The sequence below is a fragment of the Coregonus clupeaformis genome, unplaced genomic scaffold, assembly GCF_020615455.1.
Source record: "Coregonus clupeaformis isolate EN_2021a unplaced genomic scaffold, ASM2061545v1 scaf0960, whole genome shotgun sequence".
In the NCBI taxonomy this organism is placed as follows: Eukaryota; Metazoa; Chordata; class Actinopteri; order Salmoniformes; family Salmonidae; genus Coregonus; species Coregonus clupeaformis.
This window is the reverse complement of record NW_025534414.1, coordinates 178,115-205,047: the sequence shown is the minus strand read 5'-3', so window position 1 is coordinate 205,047 and position 26,933 is coordinate 178,115. Positions and strand designations below refer to the sequence as shown.

Here is a 26,933-nt window from a genome sequence, read left to right as displayed (position 1 = left end):
GCACTGCGCCATAACCGCGGCATTGCAGCGCCTTACGGCATAACCGCCTCCCATAACCACGGCACTCCACGCCATAACCACGGCCTCCAAGCCATAACCCGCCTCCACGCCATAACCATGGCACTCCACGCCATAACCCACGGCCTCCACGCCATCAACCACGGCACTCCACGCCATAACCCACGGCCTCCACCCCCCGCGGCACCAACACGCCATAACACCGCCACTACACGCCATAACCACGCCTCCCACCATAACCCGTTCCATCCATACACACAAATGACAACATTACTTAATTCTTATATTGGAGAGCTACTTTTGTTCCAGTCAGTAGCATCTGTTTGAAATAATAAATTCAAATAATATCATTGTTGTTGACCCTTAACCTGCGTGTGTGTGTCCCCCAGTCTAAGGGTGGAGAAGGTGGGCGAGGCTAGGGGCCCGCCCTGTGCTGTCTGGTGGAGAAGATGAACGTGTTCGACCATGAACCTCCGAGGACTGTCCGCTGTTGAGAGCTACTGCCTGCTGCTCGGTGAGTGTGTGTGTGTCTGTGATCAAAAAAATCTGCATGTGTGTACCATTGAGACGTGCTGACCTATTTTCCTTCCTTGCAGAATGATTGAATGATAAATCTCCTCTCCTCCCTCCTCCCTCCATCAGGTGATAAAACAGTTGATGAGGAAGGGTGGCGTTAGAATTTCTCGTGACAGGAAGTCCCATGTCAGTGTTCTATTCTCCCAACAAGCTCAGCCGCTCTGCCGCTGGGGCCAAGATGTTTGTCAAGGTCAGCTCTCTCTATCACTCCTACTTATCCACTTCCCCCCTTCCTCTCTCTGCTCTTTCATGCCGTTTCTGTTTTTCTTCCTTTCTTCTGAGCTCTTTCTCTTGCCCTCTCTCTCCGCCATCTCCTCACTTTGTATTAACGTCCCGTCTCTCTCCCAGGGAGCTCCGGAGAGCGTGCTGGAGCGCTGCCGTTGGATCCGGGTGAACGGGGGTGCGCGGGTGCCCATGACGCCGGCGGGACGGGAGCAGCTCCAGGGATCGTCAGGAGTGGGCCACGGGCGGGACACCCTCCGATGCCTCGCCATGGCAACCCGGGACTCGCCCCGAGATACGCTCCCTCAACCTGGAGAACTCAGCCACCTTCGCCGACTACGAGGTGAGGGATTTTAGGATGATTTAATTTTAGGTATCCTTTGTGTAATGCACTTTTATTCCCTCTTTTATTGCATTTTGCTTGCCTATTTCTCTTATTTTAATATTTTTTACTGTAAAGTGTGTTGCGGTTTTTTTTTAAGGCACTTCAAATACAGTTTAATTTTTGGATTAGTGTTAAAGAAACAACAACCTCCTCTCCCCCTCCAGTCGGACCTGACCTTCGTCGGGCTGCGGTGGGGGATGCTGGACCCCCAGGAAGGAAGTACTTGGTGCGGTCCGCGTATGTCCGGGCAGGCTGGCATCCGCGTCATCATGATCACAGGTATGACACGCCTTAAACACACTCCCTCTGTTGTTTGTTGTGTTGTGATGCATGTTTGTTGGATGGGGAGACTCAAGACACATTATCCAAGGGGATTCAATAAAGTCTCAACACACTCATCTACCTTAAAAAGCTATTATAACGTGTAAGGCCGGGACGATACCAGTATCGCAATATTTTTTACATGGCAAAAATGAAAACACGGCTTCGACCAAACTCTTTGGTCCTTTAAAAACCTGCTGCATGTAAAATATTGTGTGCTATAGCTTGGAAAATAAATAAATGTGACTCTGGATGACAACATAATGATGTTTGTTTCCAACATTAGGGCTGTTTTCCTAAATAAATTAAATTTGCTTCGTGTTTTGTTTACTTGCCACGATACTAACGAGTATTGTGATACTGGTATCGGGCCAGGCCGTAATAACGCGATTTCAAACAGTTTTGCCTCCTGGGTGTCATCTCTCCATCTAACCTCACGTCCCCCAGGTGACAACAAGGGGCACGGCCATGTCCATCTGTCGTGGAAGTGGCGGCATCATCACGGAGGAGGAGGAGGAGGCGGCAGGGACGTACCCGTTCTCAGGGGCCTGACGGGGAGGGGAGTTTAACCAGCTTGCCCCCAACACTCCAGAGGCAGGCCTGTCGTACCGGACGCTGCTTCGCCACGTGGAACCCACACACAAGAGCCGCATCGTGGAGTACCTAAGCAGAGCCTCTGACAAGGTCACAGCCATGGTGAGGGGGGTGGGGTGAGGGGTGAAAGGGTGTGTGTGTGTATCTGTCTCTGTGGGCAGCAATTGCCCTGTCTACTGCTCTTACCCTGTGTTACACAAAAAATACCTGTTCAAATCGGTGACAGAACTGTTGTCATCGTTAACATTCTTCCTCTGTGTTGAGAAAGCATGTTTGCATTGTGTTTCCTCCCTCTTTTGACTACCGCCTGTTCTTGCTCCTTCCCATTCCTCCCTTCCCCCTCTCCCTCCCTCTCCCTCCCTCTCTCCCCCAGACTGGTGATGGAGTGAACGACGCATCCAGCCCTGAAGAGGCAGAGATCGGTATCGCCATGGGTTCAGGCACGGCTGTGAGCCGGGTCCGCTTCAGAGATGATCCTAGCTGATGATGGCTTCTCTACCATCGTAGCGGCTGTAGAAGAGGGCAGAGCCATCTACAACAACATGAAACAGTTCATACGATACCTCATCTCCTCCAACATAGGAGAGGTTGTCTGGTGAGGAGAGGGGGACGGGGGACGAGAGGGAGGGAATGGAGGAGAGAGAAGGAGGGATTGGAGGAGAGAGAGGGCAGAGCCATCTATAACAACATGAAACAGTGTATAGGATACTTCATAGGTGTATCATAGGAGAGGCTGTATGGAGAGGGGGATGAAAACGAGGGAGGGAGGGAGAGAGGGTGGTGGAGTTACGGTTATAAATAAAGGGGAAGGATAACAGAACGGAGGTGCACATTTAGGAGAGGAGTACTCTAGGTCAGGTGACAATAGAGAGAAGGAAAATGTAAAAAAGGAGAGATGGATGAATGGATTAACTTGAGGGCTAATAGTAGTCTGGAACAGTAAAGAGAGGATTTCTGAATAATTATTGTTTTATCCCTCCCTCACTCTCACCCCCTTTCTGCTCTCTCTCCCCCCACCTTACCATCCTAACCTTCTCTCCCCTCCAGTATTTTCATGACTGCTGCTCTGGGCATGCCCGAGGCCCTGATCCCGGTCCAGTTGCTGTGGGTCAACCTGGTGACGGACGGCTTCCCGGCCACCGCCCTGGGCTTCAACCCCCCGACCTGGACATCATGTCCCCGCCCCGCGCTCCCCCAAGGAGCCACTCATCTCGGATGGCTCTTCTGCAGATACCTCATCGTTCGGATGTGTGTTTCTACTTTATCTGTTTCTATGTCTATTGCAGATGCCTCATCGTCGGATGTGAGTAAGTCTAGTATATCTCGATCTATATCTATGGCAGAGACTGCATCGTGAGGCTATAGATTATGAACAGACAGGGTTCTTGTATTTGGGGAACTTAGAACGTAGCCTCATGCACTTTGTGACAAATGTATTTGAAAAAAGGATTTATACAAATAACATTTGTGGACGATTGATTGATTTGCATCACAATATCGGCTGAGATTCTAGAATATACCCATCCATCTAACCTTTGACCTCTCTCCAGGCTACGTGGGCGCAGCCACAGTAGGAGCTGCAGCCTGGTGGTTCATGGCAGCACACGACGGACCCAAACTCTCCTTCTACCAACTGGTTAGAACACACCCTTCTCTTCTCTCACGTCTCTTACTTTACCGCATCTAACCTCCAACCTCCATATCCTTCTCTTCTCACTCCATCCCCCTCTTCTTTCACTCATCCTGACCTCCTCGTCCCTCTTCTCCAGTTTAGCTGGGTTGTGAGATGGTTATAAGAGAAATGCAATGATAATAGAGAAAAATGAATAGGTAAATTATTTTTGTAGCTACAGATAATACTTTTATGGTTTGGCTGTGTTTAACCCTCTACCCCCCCTCTCTCTGTCTCTACCCCCCTCACACTCTCTCGCCCTCCCAATATATCTCTCTCTGTTCTCTCCTCTGCTCAGTCCCACTATCTCCAGTGCAGTGAAGGCCACGGGGAGTTTGCGAGGTGCAGTGCTCGTTGTTCGAGTCGCCCCTACCCCATGACCATGGCCCTGTCTGTACTCGTTACCATAGAGATGTGCAACGCCCTCAACAGGTATGCTACTAAAACTACAACTTCCATGGTTAGGGCTGTTACGGTGATCGTTTACCGCCTCACCGGCGGTCACGAGTGATGACTACAGACAAATTCTATGTGACCGTTTAGTCACAGTAATTGAGGCTTCTCTGAGCTCTGATGCTACTGATGGTCATTAGTAGCCTACCAAACTTGCTAACTGCCTGGTACTCAGCACTCCCTAGTGTCCCTCCAATCACTCTGACAACAATGCAAATATAATCGAAAATCTAATCAAACACTTAATGAGAGCTCATGTTGCGCAACATTTCTATAGGCTATGCAACATTTCTATAGGCTATGCAACATTTCTATAGGCTATGCAACATTTCTATAGGCTATGCAACATTTCTATAGGCTATGCATCATTTCTATAGGCTATGCAACATTTCTATAGGCTATGCAACATTTCTATAGGCTATGCAACATTTATATAGGCTATGCAACATTTCTATAGGCTATGCAACATTTCTATAGGCTATGCAACATTTCTATAGGCTATGCAATTGCGTGAGAAAATAGTTTGAATGGCCTTCTATAGGCTAGGCCTACTATATTTATTTCTCAACTTTCCTAATATTAAGCACATTGCTTCTCTTTACAACAGGAGTATAGCCTACCTGGCTGGCATGAAAATGAATCACGAGAAAAGCGTCCTCCATTCGCCATTTTAAGTGCATAGATGACATGTATTTTTCCCCTGCCCCTGTTTTTGAGACAGGTGCATGATAATGGTCCATTATCAATCAAAACAAATTTCGCACATATATATATTATTTAGTATATGTAAAGACAAGATTAAATCAAGAAAAGTCAGATGGGTGACAATATTAGCCTTTCACTTGTAAATTATATACACTGCTCAAAAAAATAAAGGGAACAATAAAATAACACATCCTAGATCTGAATGAATGAAATAATCTTATTAAATACTTTTTTCTTTACATAGTTGAATGTGCTGACAACAAAATTACACAAATTATCAATGGAAATCAAATGTATCAACCCATGGATGTCTGGATTTGGAGTCACCATCAAAATTTAAGTGGAAAACCACATTACAGGCTGATCCAACTTTGATGTAATGTCCTTAAAACAAGTCAAAATGAGGCTCAGTAGTGTGTGTGTGGCCTCCACGTGCCTGTATGACCTCCCTACAACGCCTGGGCATGCTCCTGATGAGGTGGCGGATGGTCTCCTGAGGGATCTCCTCCCAGACCTGGACTAAAGCATCCGCCAACTCCTGGACAGTCTGTGGTGCAACGTGGCGTTGGTGGATGGAGCGAGACATGATGTCCCAGAGTGTGCTCAATTGGATTCAGGTCTGGGGAACGGGCAGGCCAGTCCATAGCATCAATGCCTTCCTCTTGCAGGAACTGCTGACACACTCCAGCCACATGAGGTCTAGCATTGTCTTGCATTTGGAGGAACCCAGGGCCAACCGCACCAGCCATATGGTCTCACAAGGGTCTGAGGATCTAATCCCGGTACCTAATGGCAGTCAGGCTACCTGGCGAAGCACATGGAGGGCTGTGCGGCCCCCCAAAGAAATGCCACCCCACACCATGACTACCCACCGCCAAACCGGTCATGCTGGAGGATGTTGCAGGCAGCAGAACGTTCTCCACGGCGTCTCAGACTCTGTCACATGTGCTCAGTGTGAACCTGCTTTCATCTGTGCGAGCACGGCGCCAGTGGCGAAATTTGCCAATCTTGGTGTTCTCTGGCAAATGCCAAATGTCCTGCACGGTGTTGGGCTGTAAGCACAACCCCCCACCTGTGGACGTCGGGCCCTCATACCACCCTCATGGAGTCTGTTTCTGACCGTTTGAGCAGACACATGCACATTTGTGGCCTGCTGGAGTCATTTTGCAGGGGCTCTGGCAGTGCTCCTCCTGCTCCTCCTTGCACAAAGGCGGAGGTAGCAGTCCCTGCTGCTGGGTTGTTGCCCTCCTACGGCTTCCTCCCGTCTCCTGATGTACTGGCCTGTCTCCTTGTAGCGCCTCCATGCTCTGGACACTACGCTGACAGACACAGCAAACCTTCTTGCCACAGCTCGCATTGATGTGCCATCCTGGATGAGCTGCACTACCTGAGCCACTTGTGTGGGTTGTAGACTCCAGTCTCATGCTACCACTAGGAGTGAAAGCACCGCCAGCATTCAAAAGTGACCAAAACATCAGCCAGGAAGCATAGGAACTGAGAAGTGGTCTGTGGTCACCACCTGCAAAACCAGTCCTTTATTGGGGGTGTCTTGCTTATTGCCTATAATTTCCACCTGTTGTCTATTCCATTTGCACAACAGCATGTGAAATGTATTGTCAATCAGTGTTGCTTCCGAAGTGGACAGTTTGATTTCACAGAAGTGTGATTGACTTACATTGTGTTGTTTAAGCGTTCCCTTTATTTTTTTGAGCAGTGTATTATCACTTGTGAATGATTCCCAGCTTGTGTGCAATAAGTCAAGAAACTTTTAAATCATAGTCGCACACCTCATGTAGCCTAGCCCATAGGCCTATATGCTTTGATAAGGTTTGTATCACAACTAAAGTGGCCAAATAACTTCTTAAAATTAAGCACATTAATCCACTTTACAACCAGTTTAGAGCCTAACTGGCATGCATAGACTGCTCGTGAGTTTCAAGTTTGGGGAAGATCATTTTCACCATAAAAATGCACCTTTATAATGAAAGCATTACATGCACAATCATGCATATCATGATCATAAACAATGTGTTTCATTGTCGACTTATAAACTTTGTCTGATGATTGAGAAGAGCAAAGGTGGAAAACAATTGCAATAGAACTGAATGAAATGTACAGTCGATATACATATGTAGAATGTACTGTGACTAATAAAAAATGTTATCGTACATGTTATCATATGCAAACTAAACCTGTTCTGTGTCATGTCATAGATAATAATCTCTATGACTGATGCTAGTAACCGAAAGGTCGAGGTTCTAATCCCCGACGACTAGGTGAAAAATCTGTCGATGTGCCCTTGAGCAAGGTCTTAACCCTAATTGCTCCTGTAAGTCGCTCTGGATAAGAGCGTCTGCTAAATGACAAAAAAATAAAAATAATATCGGAGATTATTTTGGTATAAGTATGGATATTTTACTGACATCTTTTGACTTTGTATTTATATTCCCGAGTTCTGTTGCGTTAGTATCAATATTTTACTGGCATCTTTTGAGTTTGTACTGGTCCATTTCTGAGCTCCGCTGTGTGTCCTCGTCCTCAGTCTGTCAGAAAACCAGTCCCTGCTGAAGATGCCTCCATGGATCCAACCCCTGGCTGGTGGGAGCGATCTGTCTCTCCATGGCACTCCACTTCCCCTCATCCTCTACGTTGACCCCCTGCCTGTAAGTCACTGTGTGTGTGTGATCATCTGGCATGATTTTGTCAACTAAAATCTCTGACTAAAGTCTGACTTCTAAGTGGACTGGACAAGAATTTTGGGAGAGATTGAGAAGCTTTTCTGTGACGAGCACAATTTAATATTAGCAGCAAAGATGTGCAGAGCAGTTCTGTTCAGCAGTGGGAAGGACACGTCACACACAGCCTACATCAGCTGGTGAGCTGCGGGGACAGCGATGAGTGTGGGCAGACAGACGCCACTCAGGTTCCGCCTCCGATTATACACATCGCCCTGGCGACTCTCTTCTTCCCCGTAGCTAACCAGTCACCACCAGCCTTCTAGTTAGCTACCCTTTGCCTGGTAAAGAAACACAAGCTGCTTTACAAAATTAAAAACGATTGCAGAATTGAGTTTAATAGTAAAACAACAGTTTAGCTATGTTTTTCTCTCCCCTATAGAAAAGTGGGCTCTTTTTAATTTTTTGTAGTCTCACTCAACCCTCCCACTTTTTTCCACTGCATTTCACATACAGGTTCTGTAGCCAAGTCTCCTTTTCCTCAGAGAATGGCTTGATTCTTAGCCCACTTAGGCTATCGTTCAAAAGACATGAACCATAATTCCGCTACGTTTTTTTTTCTTCCTGTCGTGCATTGGTAGGCCACATTTTACATTCAGAAAGCATATCGTGGGCCGTACTAACACTAGGCTTCTTGCGGACCGTACCGTTAACCATTTGTTTAGGCTACACCTTGTTCAGTCATGTTACCTCATTAGCTAGCTGCCTAGCTAACAACCTGGGGCGTTTCAGCGAGGACGCAAAGTTTTGGACTGTTCAGAATATGCTATGCAGAACAAACATGCCTCTCTGAGCATGTTGAATAAGTAATAACGTTGCTCTATTCATGGGATTTCTATCTGCACGTTCAAGAACGCTTTTTCAACTGAAACGTGGACCTGGTAACTTACCAGTACCCTAAATGCAAACATTTGGTGCGCACAGGAAGAAAGGAAACGGGATGGCAAACAACTTATTGACTAAAATCCCCCGCATCCCACATACGCTATATCTGACTGGCTAACACGGACTGGACTTCAGCCATAGGGACTCGTTATCGGACTTGAGCCGGGACTTGGAATTGATTCTGACTCGAGGTTTAGTGACTCGGACCACATCACTGGGCGAAACCGTCATTAGCTCCCATTCTACTTTTGGACATCAATGTGGCGTCTCTGGAGCGTTGTTATCAATGGCAATGACGCAACCGAAGTGATGGAGGTTCAACCATACTACTTGCGGCACCATCTGGTGATGGTGCTTCTCTCTCTCTCTCACCCTCACAGTCTCTGGTTGTCTGCTCTTGTGTTTGTTTTGTATGTAATGTGCAATATCTATGTAGGCTAATTAGAAATGTACAGATAATTATAATATAGAATATTATTCTTATTTACTGTATGTTTGTCATATTTCTGCTTTAGGGAAGAATAGGATGTTATGCAGAAAAATATGTTGGTAGGACAAGGTTATGCATGTTTGTGCACATGGAAGTCAGTGATTTATGTTTAATGTTATTATAGGTTAATGAGGCAACACAAATGTGATGTGACTAAAAATGAAAGGGCATTTAGTTGACCAAAATGGCCCACTGTTTTCATCATTTTGACAATAACTAGACTAAATCATTATTTAAATTACAAAAATGGGACTTAATGATATTTTAGTCAAAATGACTAAAGACTACACTAAATCGAAGAGTGCAAATTAACACTGCTGCACAGGAAAGTGTGTGTGTGTGTGTGTTACATTACATTATGCTCTCAGATATCTCATTGTCTAACCACCCCTCCTCTCCTTCTCTCCCCTCCAGATGGTGTTTCAGATCCGCCCCCTGTCGTGGCCGCAGTGGGTTGTGGTCCTCAAGATGTCCCTGCCCGTCATCTTCATGGAGCCCGAGGAACCCTCGGAGTTCCTGGCCCGGAACTGAATCGAGCCGGAGTACCGGGTGGAGCGCCAGGAGGGAGGAGCGGGAGAGCGCCGGAGGAGGGTTCAAGGGATCCAGGGGGCGTGGCGCCGCCGTGAGCGGGCGTTTAGGGCGTGTCCTGGTCGGGTCTTTTAATGTCATTCCCGCTATTGGTCTGGATCTACAGCCTGGACTCTGATATTACTAACATGTTCTATGAGTGAAGGGGAAAAGGGGAAGGGAGGGAGGGGTTTGGGGTTATGAATGAAAGGGAAGGAACTATCAAATAAATAGGGGAGCAAGTTGAGGAGAAGATGGAGTGCAGGGAAAGACAAAAAATAAAAAGCCAGGGATGGAGGGATGAAAGGTGAACAATCTGAGACGAGGGAGAGGGGGGAGACAAAAGTGAAGGGGAGAGAGCTGATACATCCTAGCTCAGCACTCCGACTTTTTGAATACGGGCCCTGACCGGTTTCTGTTTAAAACCGTTAAGTGAGGGATTTGACAAAACTCAAGGTCCTATTCAATCAAGCCTGGTTTAGCAAGTTACTGAATAAGTCTTGAAAATACCACTCCTTTTCTGCAGAAAGAACGCACTTTTGGATTCACTTAGCTCCTTGACAACATCATTTTTACAATGTGAGACAAACCAGAAAAGAAATACAACTTTGTAGTTGATTCAAACAATCTTTCTGGCCACTCTGAATGAGTGTTATTTTTTCAATTTAACTTCTCCCTGGAAAGCTGTTTAGCGGATTTCATTGAGTATGGCCGTTGCTTGTGTCTTGAACTCTCTCCTGCATATTTATTCAATTTTGAAAGGGAAAGTACTGTCTATAGATGATTTCTAACAAAAGGTAGTAGTTTATTAATTGAATTCCAGTTTCTCTACCTGTAAGGTGACAGGTGGGAAGGTAGAGAGAAAGAAGCTTCTTTAGTCTAGGGAATGGAGGGATGACTGGATGAAGAGAGAGGAAGGGAGAGCGAAAGAGCTAAAGAACCTTCCAGCATCAGTCACAGACTGGCCACACACCGACACTCCAGCCAGCTTCAGAAATCAATCAATAATCAATTCAAATTTGATTTAATTTAGATGTCATCAAACTGTGTCTAGAGAAGAGGACAGCAGAGTACTTATTTAATGTGTATTTCTTAGGGTTTTGGACTGGCGAAGCTGAATTTTGAAAAGTTAAAGATTTTGCGTTCGTTTTCACTGCACTATTCATATTTATTAATACATCACGACACTGAATTACGTGTTTTCTTTTCTTTTTTTGGTAATTTCTGTCAGATATTTTTCTATGTTTAACTTCTTTGCATATAGAATGGATGTTGCCTCCATGTATGGTTCTGATAAAGACGGTTGGCTACTCTTTATGACATCATACCCTTTGTCTCCTTATCATCACTACTGGTACGTTGCAGTTGGACTGCTCAGAATCACTGATCTCCAAATCACCTTGCTTTCTAAATAACTACTCATTATGTGATCAAGATTAGAGATTCTGTGCTTTGCCTTGCTCAAACTCATCCCCCTCAAACATGCTGACTATGTTGGTCTTTACTAGAACTGTCAGGGTTGGGTAGTAATGGATTTTAGGTGCAGGCTTGGCATCTTTTTTTGTGACCAGATTCGTTCTGATGTCCTACACACGATTTCGGCTTGGAACTGCGTCCTTAAAGTTATGATGTCACAATCCTCACGTAGACCTAGAAGCAATAGACTTGCCTTTCCAGAAGGCTCCAACATCTCTGGTATTGAATTGTGTAACCGTGATGACTCATTGTTGTCAGGCTGAGAAATTGCATCATATTTTAGCTAGGCTACTCTACCATTCTACTAGTCAATCTACTAGTTGGCCATGTGTTTTGATAGTTTAACAGCCACTGTGACATCACACCATGAACTAAAGGTACAAAGTAGTGTAGTCTGCTCATGTGGACACCAATACCACTTCCCCTGTAGTAGTGGGTTTGTTTAAAAGACACATTTTTTGTCTTTTATTTACAACACACCAAATTTGCTTACTTTTTTCCCCAGATTTGCAAAATTGTTTTTTGTTATTATTATGATTGATATAACTATTACAGTAATTTGGATTAATTAATTGTCGTGGTGGCATCTGTAGTACCCCTACCGTGCCTGTAAAGAAGTAGGGGGTGGTATTTTCTGAATGTAGTAAAAGCATTTAATAGGTGTAAGAATGAGAGGAGTGGAAAAGGGGATTAGGGAGGAGAAGAGGGGCAGTCAGACAGGGTGGCTTTACAAAAGAAAGAGTGGGATGAGGGAGAGATGCTGAGAGAAGAGGTCTCTTTTCTTTCCATCTCGCGCTCTGACAGTGCTCTCTGTCTTCTCTGTCATCATCTGAAACATTAAGCAAAATAAGTATAAAAAAATTAAAGACTTCAAAGAAATAAACAGATTCATTGAGGAGTTATTGGAACTTTTTTAAATGTTTTTTTTCTGATTTCTTTTTTGAGACTGAATTAAGGTGGGAATGTATTTTGTTTATAATTATTGTAAGTCCTACCATTGCTGTCTGTCACACTACTGCTATTTCATTTATGGAAAATGGGAAATGCTTTATGGGATGAAAACAACAATAAAATTGTTAATTTAAATGTTTCGGTGGTTTCTAATTTGACAGTTGGTGCACGTTTTTGTATTTTTGCCCTAGCACTACACGGCTGATTCAAATAATCAAAGCGAGTTTGGGATGATGTAACGTCACCAGGAAAAACTCTGGATCCTGGTTATGGCCTGGGGCCTGATTTATTTTATTTTTTACTCGTCTCCGTATTATGCTATTAATGTGTTTTTAAAATATTCGCAGCAAGGTGGCGCAGTGGAGCAGGGTTTCAATATTTGACAGCTGTAAAATACCACTTTGACAACTGGGCGTGCTGCGTGCATTATAAATGGTAACTCGTTGCGACGTGTGTGTGTGTGTGTGGGTGGGGGCTCCATTTATATAAACCGTAGGAAGGAGAGGGCGAGAGGAGGGGTTTAAAGCCATACAGATGTGACGAGGAACTAAGTGAATGTAAAGGGAAGTTTCACAAGACCCACAGTGACTGACTGACTGACTGTAACGTTTTCGCAACAGACAAACAGTCCCGCTTTTTTTCACAAAAGGGAAATAAACCATTTGCCATAGATATCATTATTTCAGGGATTAGCGTCTGAAGTAAGTAATTTCCACCATATTCTTTTTTGTGCATGTTCAGAAATGTTGCTGATCTTTTGTGTGCTGTGGGAAGAGGAATTTCACTTTACGCACATGGCACAAGACTTCTCTTGTATATTTGTTTTTCCCGCCATTCTTTTTCATTCTTCTTTTACATTGTCTTTAATTTGTTAACCTATTAATGTGCATGCCTTTTGTGTAGCCAGTTGATATGTTGACACTATTGTGTTTGGCGCTAATTATATACATCACAAATTTGGCCTTGACACGTTTCAGTTGTCGTTTGGTCATAATAATAGTATAATGGAGGGTGACCGGTAGATTGTTTATAGTCAACTTTGTATATGGTAATCCATGCCCTGTGCACGTAAAAGGTGGCACCATCGGTGACACCTGGACGCAGCTGTCAGTGCGCACACTGGGGAGCACGAGGAGGGGTCACACGCGTCCACCGACAGGCCGCACGAGGGGAAACAGCTGAAAGAGGGAGAGTGAGTGACCGAGAGAGATCGAGAGGTGGGGCGGTTTTACCACCTCTGGTTTTAGGAAGTGATCTGTGACCTTCCATTTAAACTCCATATTAGTAGTAGTAGTCAACCACCTGTAACCATACCAATCAACCACCCTGTAACCATGCCAACAGCACTAATCAACCAACATGTAATGATGCCAGCAACAGCCTACAGCACCCAGTGTTGTGTTCAAACCAGTCAGGGTCTCTCAGGGCCACAGACTTGGTTGTGATGCAAACATTCTATGGCATGTCATCTGTTTCTCACTGGGCACACTTCAGTTAGTTAATGTCAGTAGACTGATCTGTACATGACATGGCCAGTGAATGGTGGTACCAGTGTTAACATGTTGTGTATTTACTCTCTGCCTTAGCTGGTGTCTAAAGCAGGAATAGGAAATTCAGCAACTCTTGGGAGGACAGTGGAAGTTGATAAAAGTGCTTCTTTATTATTACTTTTACCAGTAAAGAAGATCTTTATCAACTGTCCTCCAAAAGTTGCTGAATTTCTTAGAATGATGCTTTCCAACTCTTGTAAGTCAAATAAAATGTTATTGGTCACATACACATATTTAGCAGATGTTATTGCGGGTGTATTGAAATGCTTGTGTTCCTAGCTCCAGCAATGCAGTGATATCTAACAATTCTCAACAAAACACACAGATCTAAAAGTAAAATAATGGAATTAAGAAATCTATAAATATTAGGACAATTAATGTCGGAGTCCGGAGTATAAATATATATACACTACCTGTCAAAAGTTTTTGAACACCTACTCATTCAAGGGCTTTTATTTATTTTTACTATTTTCTACATTGTAGAATAATAGTGAAGACATCAAAACTATGAAATAAAATGTAGTAACCAAAAAAGTGTTAAACGAATCAAAATATATTTTATATTTGAGATTCTTCAAATAGCCACCGTTTGCCTTGATGACAGCTTTGCACACGCTTGGCATTCTCTCAAACAGCTTCATGAGGTAGTCACCTGGAATACATTTCAATTAACAAGTGTGCCTTGTTAAAAGTTAATTTGTGGAATTTCTTTCCTTCTTAATGCATTTGAGCCAATCAGTTGTGTTGTGACAAGGTAGATAGCCCTATACAGAAGATAGCCCTATTTGGTAAAAGACCAAGTCTATATTATGGCAAGAAAAGCTCAAATAAGCAAAGAGAAACGACAGTCCATCATTACTTTAAAACATGAAGGACAGTCATTACGCAACATTTCAAGAACTTTGAAAGCTGCTTCAAGTGCAGTCACAAAGACCACAAGAGCTATGATGAAACTGGCTCTCATGAGGACCGCCACAGGAATGGAAGACCCAGAGTTACATCTGCTGAAGAGGATAAGTTCATTAGAGTTACCAGCCTCAGAAATTGCAGCCCAAATAAATGCTTCACAGAGTTCAAGTCACAGACACATCTCAACATCAACCGTTCAGAGGGGACTGTGTGAATCAGGCCTTCATGGTCGAATTGCTGCAAAGAAACCACTACTAAAGGACACCAATAATAAGAAGAGACCTGCTTGGGCCAAGAAACACGATCAATGGACATTAGACCGGTGGAAATTTGTCCTTTGGGCTGGAGTCCAAATCTGAGATTTCTGGTTCCAACTGCCGTGTCTTTGTGAGACGCGGTGTGGGTGAACGGATGAGCTCCGCATGTGTATTTCCCACCGAAAAACATGGAGGAGGAGGTGTTATGGTGTGGGGGTGCTTTTCTGGTGACACTGTCTGTGATTTATTTAGAATTCAAGGCACACTTAACCAGCATGGCTACCACAGCATTCTGCAGCGATACGCCTTCCTATCTGGTTTGGGCTTAGTGGGACTATAATTTGTTTTTCAACAGAACAATGACCCAACACACCTCCAGGCTGTGTAAGGGCTATTTTAACAAGAAGGAGAGTGATGGAGTGCTGCATAAGATGACCTGGCGTCCACAATCCCCCGACCTCAACCACATTGAGATGGTTTGGGATGAGTCGGACCGCAGAGTGAAGGAAAAGCAGCCAACAAGTGCTCAGCATATGTGGGAACTCCTTCAACACTGTTGGAAAATCATTCCAGGTGAAGCTGGTTGATAGAATGCCAAGAGTGTGCAAAGCTGTTATCAAGGCTAAGGGTGGCTATTTGAAGAATCTCAAATATAAAATATATTTGGATTTGTTTAACACTTTTTTGGTTACTACATAATTCCATATGTGTTATTTCATAGTTTTGATGTCTTCACTATTATTCTACAATGTAGAAAATAGTAAAAATAAATAAAACCCCTTGAATGAGTAGGTGTTCTAAAACTTTTGACCGGTAGTGTATGTGATGGGATGTATAGACATTATGGACAGTATGTGGATAGAATATTTAGTATATCTGTAAAGTATGTAGAATAGAATACTATATATACAGCAATAGTTGAATAGGATGGCATTGACTAGAATACAGTATGTAAACATTATTAAAGTGACCAGTGTTCCATTATTAAAGTGACCAGTGATTCCATGTCTATGTACATAGGTCAGCAGTCTCTAAGATGCAGGGTTGAGTAACCGGGGGGTAGCCGGCTAGTGACAGTGACTTAAGTTCATGGCAGGGTACTGGGTGGAGGACACAAAAAATATATATACTGCTTAGGAGCTAGAAGCAGCGCTGCCATGTCTGTCGGTGCCATCTTGCTGCTAAAGGGAAAGATAATTCATTGACAAACCATTTCCCCCTTTTTTCCTTTGGTTCCACCAGCACACTGAACAACAAATGACTTATGACCAGTGCCTGAATCGGGCCAGTACACACCAGTACTATGTACAGGCTCCTCACATTTTCTGTGGCTTGAATACCAGCACTTCTTACAGAATACTGGCTTAAGAATTACAGAATACCAGCACTTAATATAAACAGTACCAGCACCCATTTCAGTCCATATCAAGCACTGTTGAAAGTATGACCATCAAGCCACATCTCCCTGTTTTTTGTTTAGTCATTTAGCAGACGCTCTTATCTAGGGCGACTAGGGTTAAGTGCCTTGCAAAAGGGCACATCAACATATTTTTCACCTAGTTAGCTCGGGGATTCAAACCAGCGACCTTTTGGTTACTGGCCCAACGCTCTTAACCACTAGGCTACCTGCCATCTCCATGTGAGTGATGGTTGGAAGTGAGGTGACATCCTGTTGGTGATCGTCGTCATAGCGATCATAACACGACCAGCCAGACAGACAGTCAGTCAGTCATTGTGGACATGACTCATGTCTGGCAGGTGCTTTCTCTCTGGATGCGTCCCAAATGGGCACCCTATTCCCTACATAGTGCACTATAAAGGGAGTAGGGTGCCATTTGGGGGCGCATCCTCTGTTTGTCCCTTTCAAGGTTGAGATACAACTTTATCTGTTCTGCTGGGGGGCATCGGGGTGCAAAGAATCAGAGAGACAGACAGACGAAAAGAGATGGAGAAAGATCTAGTAAGGCGAGAGAGATCAATCAAAATGGACAGGGGAGGGTGTCCTCAGACCCGACGGCAGGATAAAATGACCAAGGGGCGTAGTTGAAATCAGTGAAGGGGCACAATTTTTTGTGGGTCCTTGCATTGGAATTATATTGGATTCTGCTTATCGCACTATACTACAATAAACATAAAGTTCAAATGCCGAGACTCCGAGACCATTGATTAAGTGCTTTTAAAGTAGCCGATCTCCGCTGCGCTGTATCAGCACAATGGACACTGCCCTACACACTAAAGCAAGGCCATTTTGGTAATGAATAGAGGCTAGAAGATGGATAGTGTAATGCACCTATTACAAACAGCCTTTGTGAATGCAGCTGTACACAAAGCTGTCTTACCAAAATAATGCTAATTAAATGCTGAAAGTAGTAGCCTAGTTATTCATGATGGCAAATACTGAATAACAAGCAGTTTGGCTTAGAATACCGACACAACTGCGAATGCGAACGAATGAATGCGAACAGAACAAAACAACTGTACCAAGTAGGCCTAGTAAACAAAATACAGATTGATAAAGGAATGACACAATCTATATTTAGGCTAGTTACATTAACAGTAAAGAAACGCAGTAATCAAAAGGCGAATGGAGATCCAAAAAGCCAAAACATAGCCTACTACAGTGAGATGCAGCCATGCACAGCTGTCTTGCCAAACAAATAGGCCTATAGGCCCAATTCAAACATGGAAAATCATGCCGCCATGAGTACAGCAACACATTGTGATATGGCACAATACACTTCTATGGATCAGATTCGAGCCATGTAATCAATTAAGCAGAAAACCTGCGGCTAGGGTAGGATTTTAGGCTAACCTGGCCGTCTCCTCTGTCCAAGATCGTCAGAAACAGTTGGAGGTGGGAGGGCTATGGAGACATTATCCTGGCGGCGCTTGTGGAAGGGTAGGTAGGCCCTGCACGCGGTGCTAGCTGGGGCTCGGCAGCATCATCATTGCTGGGCTTCGTGGTTTGATGCTGCTGCTCATCGTTCTCCTCCTTTTGGCTTTCTTTAGGTACTTTGGCGAAGCCAACTTCTGATATCCATTGGGGCAGTGGCAGATTTAGCTGTTTCGAGCTAGCTAAGGCTAATAACACTAATGCTTTTTACAAGCTAGCTAAGAAGCTAACTAAACTCTGTAGTGGTGGGGCGTGAGGCAGAGTTGAGTGAATCAGCTTCAATGTTAAAATTGACCCAGCCCCTATAAATCCAAATAAAATATTACAGGCGGAGGCGTATCACGTTATTCACTTAGCTTAGCACAGATGAGATGCGTTTTTCCCGCTATTTATGGAAACCGAAAGGAGTCATAACTAACCACCCCAGTGACTTTCTATAGCCCCCCTACACACTCTGTCCATTGTGCTGACACAGCGCAACGGAGATACAGATTTTGCGCCAACCTGTCACTCAATCATTTTTGTATATTTTTATATAGGGACATACAACTAAAACTGAGGGGGCACAAGTTTCAACTGAGAGGGGGTTAAGCCCGGGTCTACTTAATACCCACCTAAATTAAATTGGAGGGTTCAGAAAGGTCGTTTTCAATACCCCATCATACATTTCTGTTTCATAAGGAGCAGAGAGGTCAAGGGTTAGAGGTCAAAGTCTCACGCTCTCCCGTGTTTGGGTTCAGTATGAGCACGTTCCAGATACAAAATCCTTATTTCATGTAGATGTGGTAGTAAGTAAGTAGCTTCCTGCCATCCAGGACCTCTATACCAGGCGGTGTCAGAGGAAGGCCCTCAAAATTGTCAAAGACTCCAGCCACCCTAGTCATAGACTGTTCTCTCTGCTACCGCACGGCAAGCGGTACCGGAGTGCCAAGTCTAGGTCCAAAAGACTTCTCAACATCTTCTACCCCCAAGCCATAAGACTCCTGAACAGCTAATCATGGCTACCCGGACTATTTGTACTGCCCCCCCCACCCCCACCCCATATTTTTACGCTGCTGCTACTCTGTTAATTATTTATGCATAGTCACTTTAACTCAACCCACATGTACATATTACCTCAACTAGCCGGTGCCCCCGCACATTGACTCTGCACTGGCACCCCCCTGTATATATAGGCTCCCTACTGTTATTTTATTTTACTTCTTCTTTTTTTCTCAACACTTTTTTGTTATTGTTTTATTTTACTTTTTTATAAAAAAATAAATGCATTGTTGGTTAAGGGCTGTATTAAGCATTTCACTGTAATGTCTACACCTGTTGTATTCGGCGCATGTGGGCAATAAAATTAGATTAGATTTGATTTGAACCTTTGCCTGCTCATAATTGGTTAAAATCGCATGATTCACACCCGATGATGTCATCAGTGTCTCTGGATGATGTCATCGGAAAAAACGTATCTTCTATCTTTGTGACTACAAAACATAGAAACCCGCCGTTTTCATATGTTGATGTTGGGGTGGTGCTGGAGATTACGTTGATGTTAAAAAAGGGTGAATTTTCCCTTTAAACACTTCTCCAGGCATTGTAAAACCAGATATTCTGTGCAATATAGATGTGTTCCCATGTAGTGTACTAGTGTAGTTAAGTGTCACTGGATCTTTGACCACTGCAGCTATTTTTGTCCCCAGCTGGCAGGAGTCCCAGTCTGGCTGCAGGCATGTGCTCAAGAGAGGTAATAGACCCTCAGTCAAACCTGCTTTACCTAGACACATGGTCACAGATAGACTGGCATTTTTCACACTTATATCAAAGATTTTTATAACTAAACCAAGAAAGACCACAGCCCGTCGTTTCAAATGGGAACAAATGAGTCATAGTGGGCAGAACAAGCAAGGAGGTGCGCAGAGCCAAGCACGAGCTAGCGAGATCCTATTGGCACGCTCTAGCATGCATTTGCATATTTCTGTTAGTGAATGCCTTCTCTCTGAAGTGCGCGTGTGCATTAACTCCATTCGCCTTTGCACTCCTTCTAAACAACATCATTTTTACATTTTTTGGCGAAGGGTAAAGTCTACAAAACTTAGTCCACACTGTTCGTAACATATTCTAGTTTTGGGAACAGAAAACTGAATTGCGATCAAATGTTTAATTGATGAGAAAATTAGCAGAATGTCGGCCAAAATCCATCTAATTCCATCTTCTCCCACTACCAGCCACTGGGCTTCCTCTCACTGCCATATTTGGTACTGAGTGGAAACGCCAGCGGATGCTTCAAATTTATACATCCAGTGAAATATCTGTCTCATTGTTCTATCTGTACTTATATGTACAGTGGGGAAAAAAAGTATTTAGTCAGCCACCAATTGTGCAAGTTCTCCCACTTAAAAAGATGAGAGAGGCCTGTAATTTTCATCATAGGTACACGTCAACTATGACAGACAAAATTAGAATTGTTTTTCCAGAAAATCACATTGTAGGATTTTTTATGAATTTATTTGCAAATTATGGTGGAAAATAAGTATTTGGTCAATAACAAAAGTTTCTCAATACTTTGTTATATACCCTTTGTTGGCAATGACACAGGTCAAACGTTTTCTGTAAGTCTTCACAAGGTTTTCACACACTGTTGCTGGTATTTTGGCCCATTCCTCCATGCAAATCTCCTCTAGAGCAGTGATGTTTTGGGGCTGTCGCTGGGCAACACGGACTTTCAACTCCCTCCAAAGATTTTCTATGGGGTTGAGATCTGGAGACTGGCTAGGCCACTCCAGGACCTTGAAATGCTTCTTACGAAGCCACTCCTTCGTTGCCCGGGCGGTGTGTTTGGGATCATTGTCATGCTGAAAGACCCAGCCACGTTTCATCTTCAATGCCCTTGCTGATGGAAGGAGGTTTTCACTCAAAATCTCACGATACATGGCCCCATTCATTCTTTCCTTTACACGGATCAGTCGTCCCTGGTCCCTTTGCAGAAAAACAGCCCCAAAGCATGATGTTTCCACCCCCATGCTTCACAGTAGGTATGGTGTTCTTTGGATACAACTCAGCATTCTTTGTCCTCCAAACACGACGAGTTGAGTTTTTACCAAAAAGTTATATTTTGGTTTCATCTGACCATATGACATTCTCCCAATCCTCTTCTGGATCATCCAAATGCACTCTAGCAAACTTCAGACAGGCCTGGACATGTACTGGCTTAAGCAGGGGGACACGTCTGGCACTGCAGGATTTGAGTCCCTGGCGGCGTAGTGTGTTACTGATGGTAGGCTTTGTTACTTTGGTCCCAGCTCTCTGCAGGTCATTCACTAGGTCCCCCCGTGTGGTTCTGGGATTTTTGCTCACCGTTCTTGTGATCATTTTGACCCCACGGGGTGAGATCTTGCGTGGAGCCCCAGATTGAGGGAGATTATCAGTGGTCTTGTATGTCTTCCATTTCCTAATAATTGCTCCCACAGTTGATTTCTTCAAACCAAGCTGCTTACCTATTGCAGATTCAGTCTTCCCAGCCTGGTGCAGGTCTACAATTTTGTTTCTGGTGTCCTTTGACAGCTCTTTGGTCTTGGCCATAGTGGAGTTTGGAGTGTGACTGTTTGAGGTTGTGGACAGGTGTCTTTTATACTGATAACAAGTTCAAACAGGTGCCATTAATACAGGTAACGAGTGGAGGACAGAGAAGCCTCTTAAAGAAGAAGTTACAGGTCTGTGAGAGCCAGAAATCTTGCTTGTTTGTAGGTGACCAAATACTTATTTTCCACCATAATTTGCAAATAAATTCATTAAAAATCCTACAATGTGAATTTCTGGAAAATATTTTTTCATTTTGTCTGTCATAGTTGACGTGTACCTATGATGTACCTATGATGAAGAAATCAACTGAGGGAGCAATTATTAGGAAATGGAAGACATACAAGACCACTGATAATCTCCCTCGATCTGGGGCTCCACGCAAGATCTCACCCCGTGGGGTCAAAATGATCACAAGAACGGTGAGCAAAAATCCCAGAACCACACGGGGGGACCTAGTGAATGACCTGCAGAGAGCTGGGACCAAAGTAACAAAGCCTACCATCAGTAACACACTACGCCGCCAGGGACTCAAATCCTGCAGTGCCAGACGTGTCCCCCTGCTTAAGCCAGTACATGTCCAGGCCCGTCTGAAGTTTGCTAGAGTGCATTTGGATGATCCAGAAGAGGATTGGGAGAATGTCATATGGTCAGATGAAACCAAAATATAACTTTTTGGTAAAAACTCAACTCGTCGTGTTTGGAGGACAAAGAATGCTGAGTTGCATCCAAAGAACACCATATCTACTGTGAAGCATGGGGGTGGAAACATCATGCTTTGGGGTTGTTTTTCTGCAAAGGGACTAGGACGACTGATCCGTGTAAAGGAAAGAATGAATGGGGCCATGTATCGTGAGATTTTGAGTGAAAACCTCCTTCCATCAGCAAGGGCATTGAAGATGAAACGTGGCTGGGTCTTTCAGCATGACAATGATCCCAAACACACCGCCCGGGCAACGAAGGAGTGGCTTCGTAAGAAGCATTTCAAGGTCCTGGAGTGGCCTAGCCAGTCTCCAGATCTCAACCCCATAGAAAATCTTTGGAGGGAGTTGAAAGTCTGTGTTGCCCAGCGACAGCCCCAAAACATCACTGCTCTAGAGGAGATCTGCATGGAGGAATGGGCCAAAATACCAGCAACAGTGTGTGAAAACCTTGTGAAGACTTACAGAAAACGTTTGACCCTTTTTTATTGCCAACAAAGGGTATATAACAAAGTATTGAGAAACTTTTGTTATTGACCAAATACTTATTTTCCACCATAATTTGCAAATAAATTCATTAAAAATCCTACAATGTGATTTTCTTGATTTTTTTTTCTCATTTTGTCTGTTATAGTTGACGTGTACCTATGATGAAAATTACAGGCCTCTCTCATCTTTTTAAGTGGGAGAACTTGCACAATTGGTGGCTGACTAAATACTTTTTTCCCCCACTGTACATCTAACAGCCACTTTCTAATGCATACAGACGTCATGCCTATTGGCCACAGGCAAACATGCATATTTGTCAGTTATACACAGGAGGAAAATCTTCTCACTAGAATTTCAAAATTTTTACAAGTCACATTTTACGAGGCTAAACCCTCCCTCACTAGGTCAGGATGTGTGCGTGTGTGTGAGCCCATAGGCACGTGCAAATAACAGAGTGTGTGTTCGTGCAAATGAGGTGTTTGAGCACGGCTTCTGTCAGTCCCTGCTCTCTGATACCTGATAGGTCCACGGTGTGAGGTCAGACAAACAGCAATAAGGTCAATTCAAGGGTCACTACTCTACTCACCACTATTTTTTCCTCTTTGTCCCTCTTTAATTCTTCTCTACACCAATCCCTTATTCCTCTCTCTCTCCTCAGGACAGGTAGATCTTTCCACCTACACTAACAGGGAAACTGTCCCTGTTTTTCTTCAAGCAGTTATTGGTCATTTACTGTATGGTCAGAATGAGGTACTAACGGATTACATGTAACCGGGATTACGTAATCAGATTTAAAAAATGAAGTAACTGTAATCAACCCAGAACATTTATAAATAGAAGTAGTCTGATTACAGTTACATTCTTAAAAGCAGCGGATTACATTTTGGATTACATCATCTAATGTCAAGATGTGGGCTTCAAGTGTTTGCCTCAAACACACTGAGATGGCATGGTTTTGAAAGCTGCGCTGAGCCACACAGTTTGGAAGTCACCTTTCAGTGGGAATGGAAGCTTTTCCCTTTTTTTCTAATCTATTTGAAATCTCCAAAACTGCAATATTTGCTCTCTTTGGTTGCTTTCCACATAAACTTTTTTTTAACCAAAAAACGTCAGACCCCCATTTACTGAGAGCTATCATCAGGATTTTGCAATATGGGACATTTTTGATTAGTCAGCACAGCCCCATCCTGTTCACTTCCCAAGCACAAATCAGCTGCTTACTCGGCTAAACCTCTAGTTTCAGTGGAAATGAGTTCACTCAAATCTACCCTTCTTTCTTTGCAGTAGTGCTGAGCGATTAGTGCTTTTTGAGGTCAATTCGGTTTCAGTTAGATTATTCCAAAAATAATCACGGTTTTCGATTTCGGTTTCGATTTTTAAAAAACAACATTAAATGCACTATGCATTATGTGGGTTGAATGCTGTAACAACACAGAATAAAACTATTAATAAAAGTCCCATTACTGCTTATCACTTATTAACCATAATTGATTTACATTACTTGAATAAAATATTTCAGTTGTTGCGTATATAATAAAACAATTATTTGATTACTTTATTTTTTAATTCCGAGTCATCTCATCTCTAGCTGCTGCCTATACTGACTGACCAAATCACTATTTTGTAGTTCTTCAAAGTAAATAAGGCATACTTTTATGACTGCTGAATACCAATTATCAATCACTTAGATCATGTATTTTCAGGTAGACTTCCTCACAAAGCAACTGCTCTCATTCACGCATTCTAACGTAGCAGGCGTAAAAGAAACACACAGACCGGACAAGTAGGCGCACAAAGGACTATGGTCATTGTAGTTAATTACCAGGTTTTCTGCACTAAACTATGTAGAATATTAGCCTGTTGGAAACTACAACTCCCTACTACATCGCACAGTTCAGGCTTGATCTGATTTATCTCTAGAGAAACAGGCAATGTGCGCATTGAGCTCACAGAAAATAAACGAGTGAAATGGATTTCAAATAATTGAAACCGACAAAAAACGATAAATAACCGACATTTTGGTTAATCGCTCAGCACTACTTTACAGACAGATCTATGTGTTTTTGCAAACTTAGAATAGTCAACATTCAGAGTATTTGCACAATTGATCATCCAACTCATGAAATAATAAGATTTCTCTTGGATCTGTTATATCTGTCTATTCAAATCTTTATCATACCAGTCTGTTATGTTAAGGGTGGATCAGACATTCAAATGACCATTTCCTCTTTTACTGGCCACAATCTTATTTTTCAAGTAATCCGCCCAACCCTGAGTATGGTGTTAATGAAACTTGCTAGGATACTCCTCTTGCTTAGCTATATGTTTTATAGAAAGTCAATGTCAACATATTCAGGGATTATAACAGAATTGGCAGAGAAACCATTCAGCACAGCGTCCTTCCGGAAACCAGAGTTATGTTGTTGCCATGATGGTAGTGATGATGAGTCAGTCATGTGGTTAACCTCACTGTCAGTATTAGTATCCCACAGAGAATCACTCTCAGTATTAGTATCCCACAGAGAATCACTCTCAGTAGTAGGATCCCACAGATAATTTGTATTTCTGTCCCTCTCTGAGCTCAGATGAAAGTGAGGAGGAAAGTAGCTGCATACTTAAAAAAACATCCTTTCTTGCTTTGATATGTATTTTTTTTTTGTCGACCTTTGAAGTTGCTGATGCAAAATTGAAGTTCTGTAGGGAGAGTGTGTGCAGTACTTAATTCTAAAATAAAGGATTGTTAAATGTTAAACTCTCTCCTCTATCTTCCTCTTCCTCTTGTCTTTTTCTTTCTACCACCTTATCTCTCTCTCTCCCCCCTCTCTCTCTCTATCTCTCCCCCTCTCTCTCTCTCCCCCTCTCTCTCTCTCTCTCTCTCTCCCCCCCTCTCTCTCTCCCCCCTCTCTCTCCCCCCTCTCTCTCGCACTCTCTCTCTCTCCCCCTCTCTCTCTCTCTCTCTCCCTTCTCTCCCCCTCTCTCTCTTCTCTCTCCTCTCTCTCTCCCCCTCTCTCTCTTTCCTCTCTCTCCCTCTCGCTCTCTCTCCCTCCTCGCGCTCTCTCTCTCCCCCCAGAGCAGCGATGGCTCCTTCTCTGGCACAGGCCTATCGTAGGCGCTGGTGGATGGCGGTGACTGCGGTCATAGAGAACCTGCTGTTCTCTGCTGTGCTGCTGGGCTGGGGATCGCTACTCATCATGCTCAAGAACGAGGGCTTCTACTCACACCTCTGCATAAGTACGTCCCCATCCATGGTAACACTCACACAGGGATACCGTATACTTCAGATTTGGGGTCAATTCCATACACAGGGATACTGTATACTTCAGGGTTGGGGTCAATTCCAGTCATTTCAGAAAGTAGACCAAATGCCAATTCAAAATGTTCCTAATTGAAAAGCATTGAAGAAAATGTCATTGTACTTCCTGAACTGTCTGGAATTGAAATGGAATTAACCCCAGGTATACATAAACCTGTGCATAGATACTGTGGGGGGTGAATCCTAACTACCACTGATATCAATGCATGACTAAGTGAAAATTCAACTCCAGTGGAAGTTGGAATTCGCAAACTGAATACATCCATATATATATTTCTATAGCATATGTGATTCCCTGTGTCTTGTATAGTTCTTAACTCCCCTCTCTCTCGTCCCCCTTCTTACCCTTCACCTGCTCCCCCCTCTCTCTCTCCACCTCCTTACCCTTCTCCTTCTCCCCCTCTCTCTCTCCACCTCCTTACCCTTCACCTGCTCCCCCCTCTCTCTCTCCACCTCCTTACCCTTCACCTGCTCCCCCCTCTCTCTCTCCACCTCCTTACCCTTCACCTGCTCCCCCCTCTCTCTCTCCACCTCCTTACCCTTCACCTGCTCCCCCTCTCTCTCTCCACCTCCTTACCCTTCACCTGCTCCCCCCTCTCTCTCTCCACCTCTCTCCACCCCCCTCCCAGACAATGAGACAGTGTTCAGTAACATCAGTTCGTGGGAAAGTGGTATCTGGCATAGCTGCGTGGACCAGGAAGAGATGTTGAATCTGGGCTTTACCATTGGCTCCTTCCTGCTGAGTGCAGCCACTCTGCCGCTAGGTATCCTGATGGACAAGTACGGGCCCCGCCCACTCCGCCTCCTTGGCAGGTAAAAGACGGGATACATCATCATCATCATCATTATTATTATTATTACAATCATCATTATCGCAATTATCAATGAGCATTGTCATCATTATTTTTTAAACAATTATCATCTTCATCATCTTCATCTTCATCATCATGACCATAATCATTATCTTCACAACCATCGTCATCATTGTCGTCATCAGTCAGCATCATCGTCAACTCTCTCTCTTGCAGTGCGTGTTTTGCTTTCTCTTGTGCCATGATAGCTGCAGCTGCCTATAACCCTGAAGGTAAGAATCCTCAGCCACTGTGAGTCACTGTAAATGAACACTAAATGTACAGAAAATGACATGAAACACAACATCTGCTTATGACATTACACTGCACATATAGATCTCACTAACTCTGCTCTC

General features: G+C 43.8%; 1 protein-coding gene and 1 pseudogene across 3 annotated transcripts in view; both read left to right on the top strand.

Moving 5' to 3' along the window:
* The first annotated feature begins 117 nt into the window (after positions 1–117).
* LOC123486025 lies at positions 118–9,719 on the top strand (annotated as a pseudogene).
* Positions 9,720–12,539: 2,820 nt separating this feature from the next.
* LOC121535791 (large neutral amino acids transporter small subunit 3) overlaps positions 12,540–26,933 on the top strand; it is a 33,373-nt gene continuing 18,979 nt past the window's right edge. The window contains exons 1-5 of one of the 3 annotated variants that reach the window (XM_041843086.2): positions 12,540–12,751; positions 13,126–13,242; positions 25,484–25,644; positions 26,356–26,539; positions 26,755–26,810. In XM_041843086.2, coding sequence (XP_041699020.2) covers positions 25,491–25,644; positions 26,356–26,539; positions 26,755–26,810 — 394 coding nt within the window. In that variant the 5' untranslated portion in view covers positions 12,540–12,751; positions 13,126–13,242; positions 25,484–25,490. Of the gene's footprint in view, positions 12,752–13,125; positions 13,268–25,483; positions 25,645–26,355; positions 26,540–26,754; positions 26,811–26,933 lie in introns of all 3 variants that reach the window. The other 2 variants (XM_041843085.2, XM_041843084.2) reach the window with 2 other exon arrangements.